The 12,614-nt window shown below is 50.1% G+C and overlaps 1 protein-coding gene across 1 annotated transcript in view; it reads left to right on the top strand.

Moving 5' to 3' along the window:
- LOC102457120 (butyrophilin subfamily 1 member A1-like) overlaps positions 1–12,614 on the top strand; it is a 60,098-nt gene that overhangs the window by 1,521 nt on the left and 45,963 nt on the right. The window contains exons 2-3 of the mRNA XM_075913376.1: positions 4,437–4,547; positions 9,580–9,927. Coding sequence (XP_075769491.1) covers positions 4,442–4,547; positions 9,580–9,927 — 454 coding nt within the window. The 5' untranslated portion in view covers positions 4,437–4,441. The remainder of the gene's footprint in view (positions 1–4,436; positions 4,548–9,579; positions 9,928–12,614) is intronic.

Here is a 12,614-nt window from a genome sequence, read left to right as displayed (position 1 = left end):
TTTTATAAAGTACCCCTTTAAAAAAATTTATAAGCACCCCCCGTACCGACAGTTTTCAGACACACAATTTTTTTTTCTACCATTGCAGCACGTTTGTTTAAACAACTTAATCGTAGCCGGGCGGGCGATTGTAGTACTTAAAAGAAGTACTCGGGATCTTTTTCAGAGGGATAAGGCAACATGCCACATTTATTGATCATACATAGAATAATCAATACTTATCATATGCATATGATACATCACACTCATGCACTCTCACACACACACAGGCACACTTCATCTTGTTGTTACCAAAAGTTGCTCCCCCTAACTGCACTGGCCAGGTGAGTTAGATGGGGGAGGGAGTGGAGCCGGGCTTCTGTCGATCCGGATCGATGCGCCCATGTTAACAAGACGAAAACCCGGGGTCCCTCTGCAAGATGCCTCCTATTTATCCCTCTCATGCAGCCAATTAGTCATCACCTCGCCTTTCTTAATGCTTCAGAGAGACCTCTTTCAAGGGCAGGCACTTGCTGCTTGACTTCCAAGGAGTCTGTGTGTCCAATCTTCTTAATGAGCTCACTTTACAGCTAGGGCTCGTCTACACTGGCCCCTTTTCCGAAAGGGGCATGTTAATTTCACAGGTCGTAATAGGGAAATCCGCGGAGGATTTAAATATCCCCCGCGGCATTTAAATAAAAATGTCCGCCGCTTTTTTCCGGCTTTTAGAAAAGCCGGAAAAGAGCGTCTACACTGGCCCCGATCCTCCGGAAAAAAAGCCCTTTTCCGGAGGATCTTATTCAAAGGGCTTTTTTTCCGGAGGATCGGGGCCAGTGTAGACGCTCTTTTCCGGCTTTTCTAAAAGCCGGAAAAAAGCGGCAGGCATTTTTATTTAAATGCCGCGGGGGATATTTAAATCCTCCGCGGATTTCCCTATTACGACCTGTGAAATTAACATGCCCCTTTCGGAAAAGGGGCCAGTGTAGACGTAGCCCTATTGTCTTAGATCTGGCTCCCAGACCTTCTCCACCCTTGCAACTGCTGCCATAGGTGCTCACCTTTCAGTCTCAATTCACACCTCATTCATTTCAACAGGACAATCAAGGAAAGAGAAAAGCTCAAAAGATTTTTTTCTTACAAGATCTATATATCTTAATACAAAGTTATAGGAGAAATGTTACAGAGATTCTATAAGAACACTTAACAAAGATAGATCTAAAAGGACAAGATCTTAATACAAAATATAATATTACAGGGATTTCTCCACACGATGAAATTTTGGGGTGTAAAAAGTACAAAAAAGAATAAAGCGCTGTAAAACTTAAAACAAAAATTCAGTTTTCTCCAAATTTCAGTTGTGTTGACGTACCCCCCAGACTTCTCTCGAGTGTCCCAAAGGGTCCTCGTACCACTGGTTGAGAAACACTGGTCTATAGAAACCCAGCCCAGGAACAGGAATTTATCCATACATCTGGGATTCACCCTGCCCTGCCCCTCCCCACCTTCCCTGCACCCTTCATGTTTGACTCGACCTGTGGCATTCAACCGGGCTATTGGCTGTCTACAGTTGCCTGAGTAACTCCTGAAGCCCACTAACAACTTGCTAATTAAATGCAGGACCGTCCCTAGGAGGCGCAGAGTCTGTGTGAGCCTCTCCCCACCCTAAATGCCCTAGGCATGGGGCCCAGAGCAGCCCCCCTGCCTGTCGCAGGCCCCACTCCTGCCCTGCCTCTTTTCCACCCCATTCCTCCTCCACTCCTTCCCCAGGCCTGCCCCACTCCTCCTTGGCCCCTGCCCCCAAGTAACATGAGCCGGGGGGTTATGGGGCATCAGCAGGCATCAAGCTCCCCCGCCTGCATTAATCACGGTGATGAGAGCCAGAGCGGCCCAGCAGGCTGCTCCGCCCTGTCCCGCCGGCCTCCCCCCAGCCCGCCGCCTCCCACCATGGCTGCCTCAGCCTCTGCTGCCGCCTCGCGCCAGGCCCCCACAATTCCCCGGGTCCCTCCTATCCATACGACGGTTGAGGCAGCCACTGCAGAGCACCCCAAAGCACCAGGCCTTTGGCAGCCTCCCAGACTCGCCCTATGGGCGGGATGGCTCTGGTGAAACAGCGGAAAGCTCAGTTAACGTAGAGCTGGGGCGTAACGCCCGAGGTCCAGGATGTGAAAGCTCCCTTCCCTGGGAGACAGACGGACCTCACCCCCGAGTGGAGACAGCATAAGGGCCACAGAATAATTTCCCATTGACTCAGCTACCAATGCAGGGCAAGGAGGGTCACCGGCACCCAAGGTGGGACCTTCTGTCTATGCAGGGAGCATCTACATGGAAGCACCACAGAGTGGCACTGGAAGGGTAGCCCTGTGAGGGTACGGCTACGCTGCAGAGAAGAGCGGAGCTGCCGCTGTGGATCTTCCTAGCTGGGCTGGCCTTACCATGAGGCAAACTGAGGCAGCCGCCTCAGGTGCCCGACTGTAGGGGGGTGCCACTAGGACCCAGAGTGTAGAAAATTGTGTCTGCTGCTGGTGCGTGTGTAATCTCTCTGCTGCAGATGCACAGAGATGGTGGAGTGCTGTGCTGGAGGAAGGAGGGCACAAGAGACGTAACAGGCAAGCAGGAGAAAAGGTGGTTTGGGGGCGTCATTTGGCCTCAGGTGCCAAAATGTTGTGGGCCGGCCCTGCTTCCCAGGTTCGAATTAGCGGGTCTAGTGAAGGAACACTAATTCGAAGGGAGAGGGGCAGTCCAGTCGATGCCGGTCATCCCACATCCACAGGAAGTAAGGGACGTCGAAAGGAGAGTGTTCTCCTTTCGACTTCCTGCAGTGCAGCCAGCGCCAAAAGTCGAGTTAAGCTACTTCGACTTCAGCTACGCAATTAACATAGCTGTCATCAGGGCCGGTCCTAACAAATTGGTGGCCCCGGGCAACTGCGAGGCTCACCCGTAGTGTTGCCAGATGGTTTCAAAAAAATACCAGACAAAAATTTGTTGAGCAAACAAACAAAAAAGGGTAGTCAGGGAGTAGGGGAGTATTCAGGAGGTCAGGCCAAAATGCGGTCATGGCCCACCCCTAAGACCAGCTCTGTCGGTGGCCCCTTGAAAATGGCAGCCCCTAAGGCCAGCTCTGGCTGTAGTTGCATATCTTAATTTGACCATATGCCATGGAAGCGTAGGCCTATCTGAGTGTGGACTAGGCCTCGTGCTGTCTTTTCACTCCCTGCATTCACTCCCAGGCTACGTCTACACTGGCGCCCTTTTCCGGAAATGCTTAAAACTGAAAACTTTTCCGTTATAAGCATTTTTTGAAAAAACGCGTCTACATTGGCAGGATGCTTTTCTGGAAAAGCACTTTTTGTGGAAAAGTGTCCGTGCCAATGTAGACACGCTTTTCCGCAAAAAAGCCCCGATCGCCATTTTCACGATCGGGGCTTTTTTGCGGAAAAGAAATCTGGGCTGTCTACACTGGCCCTTTCCCGGAACAGTTTTCCGGAAAAGGACTTTTGCCCGAATGGGAGCAGCATAGTTTTTCCGGAAAAACACTGACAATTTTACAGTAGATCGTCATTGCTTTTCCGGAAAAGCAAGTGGCCAGTGTAGACAGCTGGCAAGTTATTCCGGAAAAGTGGCTGCTTTTCCGGAATAAGTGGCCCAGTGTAGACACAGCCCTAGTGTCTGTGTCACTGTAGTGGTTAGTGAAGAGGCTGCCTACGTCAAAGGGCGAGCTGCTCTACCTGCCCCAGATGTTGTCTGAAGAAGCCCTCGCATCGTCCTAGCCCTGCCTGCGCTGGGAGCTGAGCTGCAGGAACTCTGCTGTTCAGGGGCAAGGAAAACCAACACAAGCCTGTAGTGCAGATCAGGGCTCAAACACAGGCAACGTCTACATCCGATGCCACCATGTTGCTGGAGCTATGCCAGCATAACCACGGAGCATAGACAGAGGTCTAGAGAGTCTACACCTGGAATGCTACAGCGGCTGTTTCTTCACACCTGACCCGATGTGGCTATGTCCACCTGACTTTTCAGTGTAGGTCAGCCGTCGCCTGCTCCCCTGACGCAATAACATGCGCATGACATTTAGCAGCTGCTTCACACTTGTATGCAGCACATGCTCTAAGTTTGTACTTTCCCCTGCCCACGCAGGACACCTCACGTCCCTCCTGCCAGTTCTTAGAGCAAGAGACCCCTGTGATGTAGTGGGGGGCTGCGGCTTGCTTTTTCGAAAGTGCTGGTTGTAATCTAGACTCTCTTTTTCGAAAGAGGCTTGCAGTCTAATCTGTCTTAATTGTGCACCAGCTTTTGTTGCTCTAGGATGTCAAATTGAGCCTGCGAGACCCTTTAAACATCTAATATGTCCTGTTTATAATCTTCTGTCTCTTAATAGCCCCCAGTTTGCTTGCCACGATAAGTGTAATATTCACCTGCCTTTTTTTTCTCCCTCCCCCGCTCCCGTTTTGCAATTGAAGTGACGATGAAGATGAAGGTTTCCTCATTCCGCTGCCGCTGCATAGCCACTGCCTCTCTGCCCGGATTTATCATTTTCTTTTTGGATTTCCACATTCACCAGCTGGTCTCAGGTAGGAATCCCCTGCAACACCCACTGCATGCTCGACCAAACATGGCTGGGGGCTCCTTTTAAAGGGACAGGTTTTGGGGTGGGTTTTTTTTTTTTGGCTTGACAACTTTTCCCCCCGGCTCTTTCTGCTATATTCATAACTATTCTGGCTCTTTGCCTATAATGGGTTGGCCACCCCTGTAATAAACTATCTTGTTAATCATTAAAGTGCTATATGACTGCTTTTTTTTTTTTTAACCAAGATCAGACTAACATGGCTACCTCTCTGTTTATTTTGCATGGATAGGGTATGTTTGGTTTGATTTATGAAACTGGCTAATTCCCTACTAAAACCAGCCATCGATTGGAAACTGGATCTGCAGACAGAGACCCTCTGAACCGTGCCAGGACTTACTGCACGTAACTCTCCATCCCTGACAGACACACTCATCATCTCTCACCCCTTTCTGAAGGGTTTAGGGAGCCGCCAGGCCTGGCAACACGGTGACCCGAGGAGGGTAACTGAGTGCTGCCCTCCAGGACTTTGCTGGGAAAGTGCCCTGCCACCATCTCCCTCTCGTGGGGGCTATTAATTCACACCCTCCTGCTGCCCTTGGCTGTCAGGGAACACTGAGGGGAGGGTTCTGCAAATTAGCCAGGACCAACCCAAGCGTTTCTTTATCTATCAAAACCAAGCCCCAGGAATATAGTGGGGGCAGAGCCGAGCCCAGAGGAAGCTCTCCCAGTGGGGAGCCAGGCCAGATAATAGGGAGCCACGGTCTGCATCTGCAAACTCCCCAAGATGTGGAACCATCAAGAGAGGAGAGAAGCTTCTTTGGGCCCAAGATGCGCCCAAGCTGAGAACCTGGCTAACAGCTCTGGTCAGACTCCTGTGCAGACTGAGGCAAAGGTCCCTGAAACCAAAGGCTGCTCTGGGGGTGCAACTGGTTGGTGCTCAATGCTCTGCTGAGGTTGTGAGTTCAAGTCTCTCCAGAAGCCCTTGCTATAGGATCCCAGGGCTGGCAGAGACCTCAGGAGTCCCTGAGTCCAGCCCTCTGCCCAAAGCAGGACCCATCCCAGCCAGGGCTTTGTCAAGCTGGGATTTAAAAACCTCTAGGCTCTGTCTGTACTGCCCCCATTTTGGGCCCAAAATATGCAAATGAGGCAAAGCATGGACTAGCGCCAGGCCTTGTTCACATAATTAATGAGGCTCCGTTTTTGCCCAGAGGCTTTTGCGCAAAAAGGAGCCTAATTAATTATGCAAATGAAGTGACGCAATAGTCCATGCTTTGCCACATTTGCATATTTTGGGCACGAAACGGGGGCAGTGTTGACATTGCTCCCGAGATGGAGATTCCACAATCTCCCTAGGGAACCCATCCCAGTGCTTAACCACCCGCCTAGGGAAATAGTTTTTCCTAATATCCAACCTGGACCTCTCCCACCGCAACTTGAGACCATTGCTCCTTGTTCTGCCATCCATTGCCTCTCTCCATCCTCTCTGGAACCTCCCTTCAGGAAGTTGCAGGCTGCTATCAAATCCCCCCTCGCTCTTCTCTTCTGCAGACTAAACAAACCCAAATCCCTCTCTTTCTCCTCAGAGGTCATGTGCTGCAGCCCCCTCATCATTTTGCAAAAGCAGCGAGGAGTCCTGGGGCACCTAATCATTTTGGTTGCCTTCCGCTGGACCCTCTCCAATGAGTCCACATCGTTTCTGTAGTGGGGGGCCCAGAACTGGACACAATACTCCAGATGTGGCCTCACCAGTGCTGAATAAAGGGGATTAATCACTTCTCTAGATCTGCTGGCAATGCAACCTAATATGCCGTTAGCCTTCTTGGCTACAAGGGCGCCCTGTTGACTCATATCCAGCTTCTCATCCACTGTAACCCCCAGGTCCTTTTCTGCAGAACTACTTAGCTGGTTGGTTCCCAGCCTGTAACAATGCTTGGGATTCTTCCGTCCCAAGTGCAGGACTCTACACTTGCCCTTGTTGATATTCACCAGGTTTCTTGTGGCCCAATCCTCCAATCTGTCTAGGTCACTCTGGACCCTATCCCTGCCCTCCAGTGTATCTACCTCTCCCCCTAGCTTAGTGTCATCTGCGAACTTGCTGAGGGTGCAGTCCTCATCCAGGTCATTAATGAAGATGTTGAACAAAACTGGTCCTAGAATGGATCCTTGGGACGCTCCGCTAGAAACCGACTGCCAACCTGACATCAAGCCGTTGATCACTACCCAGTGGCTCTCCATAACCCAACGGCTTTACCCCCATGTTTGGCTTTTATAGCGTTTGGAATTCCAGCCCAGTGAGGAAGGGAGGAGTTAAAATGCCCCTTTCATTTCTTTTTAGTTGGGGTGGGTCCTGCCTTGGGCACGGAGTGGGACTTGATGGCCCCCTGAGGGCTCTTCCAAGTCTGGGATTCCATGGAATGGCTTCATTGTCACCTAGGCTATGTCTAGACTGCAAGCCTCTTTCGAAAGAGAGCGTCTAGACTGCACGCGGAACTTTCGAAAAAGCGGCTTGCTTTTTCGAAAGAAAGCATCCAGTGAGTCTGGATGCTCTCTTTCGAAGAAGCCCTATTTACATTCAAGAACGCCTTCTTTCGAAAGAGGAACTTTCGAAAGAAGGCGTTCTTCCTCGTGCAATGAGGTTTACTGCCGTCGAAAGAAAAGCCGCGTTCTTTCGATTTAATTTCGAAAGAACGCGGCTGCAGTCTAGACACAGGTGAAGTTTTTTCGAAAAAAGGCTACTTTTTTCGAAAAAACCCCTGAGTCTGGACACAGCCCTAGTGGAAGCCACAGCCCCAAGCCAGGCGCCCAGAGCGAGACTCACACAGGAACTGAGCGTCCCAACACCTGACTTCCAGCCCGCCCCTGAGCTCACACTGCAGGGTTAGGGGCCCTGTTCAGTGTGGGGTGGCACCTTCGAATGGAATTCCCAAGGGCCAGCTGGCTGAAGCTATGTCTAGACTGCAGGCTTCTTTCGGAAGAACCTTTTTTTGGATGAGGTCTTCCGAAAAAACGTCTTCCGAAAGAGAGCGTCCACACACAAAAGCACATCGAAAAAGCGATCTGCTTTTTCAAACGATAGCAGCCACACTGAATGGAAGAAAAAAAAAAGGGAAAACAAAAAAGGTCGCTGTGCCTTTAAGAAGCCCCACACTCCTCGCTTCCCCCCACCCCACCCTTGCCAGAAGCAGCCGGGGAATAATGTCCCCACTGGCCTTCCGTCCCAGAAAAACAGAAAATACGGTATTTTCTGGGTTTTTTTTTAAACAAACAGGGGCCAGAAATAACGCACTGACCGGGCAAAAAACCAGACACCTGGCAACCCTACTTCTAAACCTGCTGCTTGTTCATTTCATTGCATGACCCCCTAGTCCTGGCACAGTGGGAAGGCAAGAGAATTGCAGCTGGATGGGGCCACCCAGGCACAACCAGCAGAGAATGCCCCATTGGGGGCTGCCTGGAAGTGACACAATCCATGGGGGGGGGGGTGATCTCCAAGCTCCTCTGCCGAGCAGTTGGCCTCACTGAAACACAGACACAAAATGACAGGCCCAGATGCCCCCTGGTGCTTCACATGCTCTGCCGACAGCCCCCTGAGGACCCTGCATGGGGTTAGGTGGGCGACAGGTGAGCAGGCGCCTGCAGGGTGCACGTCCAGCAGCAGAAACATCTGCAGCCAGGGGACTTTTCTAGTGAGAATGGAGGCGCTGCGGGAATTTGGTCCCCTAAAGAGTTAGGGGGCAGGGCAAGCGGGGGTTTGCGTGAGCACCTACACGTCAGCTTCAGGCACCAGATGTGGCACTTTGGGTCCAGGCCTTCCAAAGGGTTTGGGTGGCTAGACCCTCCCGTGGAGGCGAGAAGCTTCCGTTCCTTCAGGGCTCTGGCCCAAGTCCCTGGGGCTATGTCTACACGATGAGTTTTCTCAGCAGAAAATATGCAAATGAGGGCCTCATTTGCATGTGTCACAATCTCATTTGCATGAGTCACAATCTCATTTACATATTTTCTGCTGATCCGTTTTTGCGCAGAAAACCCTCTTTTTCCACAAGATCCTTATGACCTGAAAAAGGAAGTATACTGATCTTGTAGAAAAAGGGGTTTTTTTTGCACAAAAAGAAAACATTCACACTGCTTGTTTTTGCACAAAAACCTCAGCGCAAAAGTGGATCGGCAGAAAATATGCAAATGAGATCGCAACTCATGCAAATGAGATCGTGACACATGCAAATGAATCGCTCATTTGCATATTTTTTCCCGAGACAACTCGTAGTGTAGACCTAGCATGTGTGTATGGAGCCCTGACTCCCATTGATTTCAATAGGACGCAGGATCCCAGGCACCACTGGGTGTCTCCCTGCACCTTTAGGTGCCTAAAAGCCTTTGAGAGTGTGGCCCAAGGCACTAAAGAGGCTCAGGCTGTCTTCACTATGGGCTGTACTGACAGACAGTGATGGATTCAGCAGGGGTTGATTTAGCATGTCTAGCACAGACTTAATAAATCAACTGCGGAACACTCTCTTGCCGACTCCGGTACTCCCCCACAACGAGAGCCGCTAGGAGGGTGCCCGCCCTTGATTCACCACTGTGGATACGCCGTGGTAAGTAGTGCTACGCGTGTCCCCTTCAGCAACACTATTCATCTAACTAGCTGAAGTTGCGTAACCTAGGCCAGCAGCCTGTGGCAGCGTAGACTAGGCCTACGTGTCATTTGTTTTCAGTGGGGTTCAAGGGCTCTTTTGGAGATTTTTATCCCTTGTCTCACAAATGGTGATAATTTGCAACAACGCACCAAAAACTGGCACTGAGAAATGCTTGCCAGACAAGTTACATGCCCGTTATCTCTGGTCTGGGCCGCTCGTGCAGATAATGGAGGTGTGTGTTTGGTTGCACAAATGAGTTACTCCTGGTAACCTCACACATGGCTCATTCCCAGAGCACTGCAATGGCTCCATGCATGTATAAACTAGAACTTGCTTTGGGTGCCTTTTATAGCAGTTTCTCTGTCTCCCTCTGAGTTTCTTTTCTTTGTGTTCTGCTCACAGCCCAGTTTAGTGTCATTGGACCGGACCAGCCAGTCACAGCCATTGTGGGGGAGGCCACTGTGTTACCCTGCCACCTGTCCCCCCAGATGAGCGCTGAGAACATGGAGGTGAGGTGGATCCGGTCCCAGCACTCTGCAGCCGTGCACCTGTACAGAGATGGGCAGGAACAGACAGAAGACCAGAACCCAGAGTATCAGGGAAGGACAGAGTTTCTGAGAGACAGCCTCACTGAGGGAAATGTGTCACTGAGGATACGCAACATCAGGCCCTCTGATGAGGGGCAATATCGGTGTTTTGTTCAGTCCTTGACATTTTATAATGAAGCCACATTGGAGCTGAAAGTAGCAGGTCAGTAGGGTATGTTTGTATTTTTTTTTGCGATGGCAGATAGAGGGTCTCATTTGCATGTTGCATTCTAGAAATATTGTTCTCTTTCTTTCTTTCTTTCTTTCTTTCTTTCTTTCTTTCTTTCTTTCTTTCTTTCTTTCTTTCTTTCTCACATATCCACTAAAAGGGACATCTCTCTCTAGCTCTAGGAACTCTGTGAAAATTCCATACACACACAACTATAAAGCAGACTATTTCTAGAATCCGCCTTCAAACACAAATCAGGGTATGTCTACACTACCCTCCTAGTTCGAACTAGGAGGGTAATGTAGGCATACCGCACTTGCAAATGAAGCCCGGGATTTGAATTTCCCGGGCTTCATTTGCATAAACTGGGCACCGCCATTTTTAAATCCCTGCTCGTTCGAACCCCGTGCCGCGCGGCTACACGCGGCACGAACTAGGTAGTTCGGACTAGGCTTCCTAGTCCGAACTACCGTTACTCCTCATTCCACAAATTCAAATCCCGGGCTTCATTTGCAGGTGCGGTATGCCTACATTACCCCGCTAGTTCGAACTAGCGGGGTAGTGTAGACATACCCTCAGTGTATCAATGACTACCGACAATAACCCAACAGCAAATTAAGTCCAGAGGAAGAAAGGACCCTTGTAGCACATCATGAGGTGAGCAAGTTCCACATCTGGGAGTGATCTCACTAATATAATTTGGGCTTCAACTCTAGCAGCTCTGCTAATTGTAACTGACAGTGTGGCACACACAGGGGCTACGTCTACACTGGCCCCTTTTTCGGAAGGGGCATGCTAATTTTGAAAGTGGGAATAGGGAAATCCGCGGGGGATTTAAATATCCCCCGCAGATTTAAATAAACATGGCCGCCGCTTTTTTTCCGGCTTGGGGAAAAGCCGGAAAAAAAGCGTCTAGACTGGCCCGATCCTCCGGAATAAAGTCCTATTCCGGAGGATCTCTTATTCCTACTTCAAAGTAGGAATAAGAGATCCTCCGGAATAGGGCTTTATTCCAGAGGATCGGGCCAGTCTAGATTCCGGAGGATCTCTTATTCCTACTTCAAAGTAGGAATAAGAGATCCTCCGGAATAGGGCTTTATTCCGGAGGATCGGGCCAGTCTAGATGCTTTTTTTCCGGCTTTTCCCCAAGCCGGAAAAAAAGCGGCAGACATGTTTATTTAAATCCGCGGGGGATATTTAAATCCCCCACGGATTTCCCTATTCCCACTTTCAAAATTAGCATGCCCCTTCCGAAAAAGGGGCCAGTGTAGACGTAGCCTGGTGGCTTAAGGAGTAAGAACACAGGATCCATGGCTCCAGGTCTTGATATCATGTCTCTGCAGGGTAATCTAAAATTCCAGCCTTTGACTTTAGTTAGGCCATGTCTACCCTAGAAGATTATTTTGAATTTACTAAATTTGACTTCTGGGCACCCAATTTTACAAATTCGAACTTCCATGTCCTCACTACAGGGAAGAATTGAATGGAGTCCGAGGCAGGCTCTGTTAATGTGGATGTGCTACCTCGGACTCAGAACCCCAGGAAGCCGCCTGGGGATGGACAGTATTAGCTCTTCTCACGATTAGGGAAGGGAGGCACCGAGAATTCAAAATGCTTGCTAATGTGGGGTGCCCAGTTCAAGATACAAAGGAGATGATTTTCCAGAGCATTTAGGGTACATCTACACTGCATGGATATTTCAGGATATCTCCAGTATCCTAAAATAGCCACCCCACGTCTACACAAGCCACCCATTATTTTGAAATATTTTTCGAAATAGTGGGCATGCTATTTCGCCATCCTGGTAATCTTTGTTGCACGAGGGTTAAGGGACAGCTTGAAATAATGTGTTATTTTGGCGCTGTGTGGACATGCCAAATTTCAAAATAAGCTATTTCGAAATGGATTCAAGATAAGATACGCAATTTGCATAGTGCAAATTGCGTCTCTTATTTCGAGTTTAGGGTGCTGTGTAGACGCACCCTTAGCATTACATAGAACTCTGCCTGTTCAGTGCACAGCTCCCATTGACCGCACTGCAGCTGTGACTGCCCAGCTGCTGCAAATCAGACCTCAGGGGCTCACGTCAGACACCCAGAAAAGGAGCAACACAAAAGTCGTAGCCACCTGTGAAAGGTTTGGATGAAGTGACTTGACTAGGACCATGCAAGAACGCTGTGGCAGAGGGAGGCAACCACCCCTTACCTTTCTGTGTCTCTGGTCCCTAACTGTCAGAAGAGATAATACCATCCCTCCCCGCCAGGGGATGGTGAAAACAAACATGTGCCTCCTTCACTACGTACCGTCCAAGAGACAGACCCCGGCGCGCCTCCACATCAGGTGCATCAGGCTGCAACCCCTCTCCCGGTTCCTCCAGAACCGTTGGCTTCAGCAGCCTCCCCTGGCACTGGCCAAGACAGCCGCTTGTCACACCATGTGGAGGAAGCTGGATGGGGGCAGTGTGCTCTGTGACCCTGCTTTTTTTCATCTGTTGTCACCAGTATTCATTTGTCACTCATCTCTGCTATCCCTCCCCGTTGGAGGAGAGGCAGGCCTTTAGCTACAGCCATTCCTCCGGTGCCACAATGGGCACTCACCTTCCAAGAAGGAGACACTGGCACGTATCTACCTAGGGTGTGTCAGGGAACCGCCCCTCTTCCAGCTCCTTTAGAGCCTCCTAC

The sequence above is a fragment of the Pelodiscus sinensis genome, chromosome 32 (genome assembly GCF_049634645.1).
Source record: "Pelodiscus sinensis isolate JC-2024 chromosome 32, ASM4963464v1, whole genome shotgun sequence".
NCBI classification, from domain to species: Eukaryota; Metazoa; Chordata; order Testudines; family Trionychidae; genus Pelodiscus; species Pelodiscus sinensis.
The sequence above is the reverse complement of the archived record's forward strand: the minus strand, read 5'-3'. Positions and strand labels throughout refer to the sequence as shown.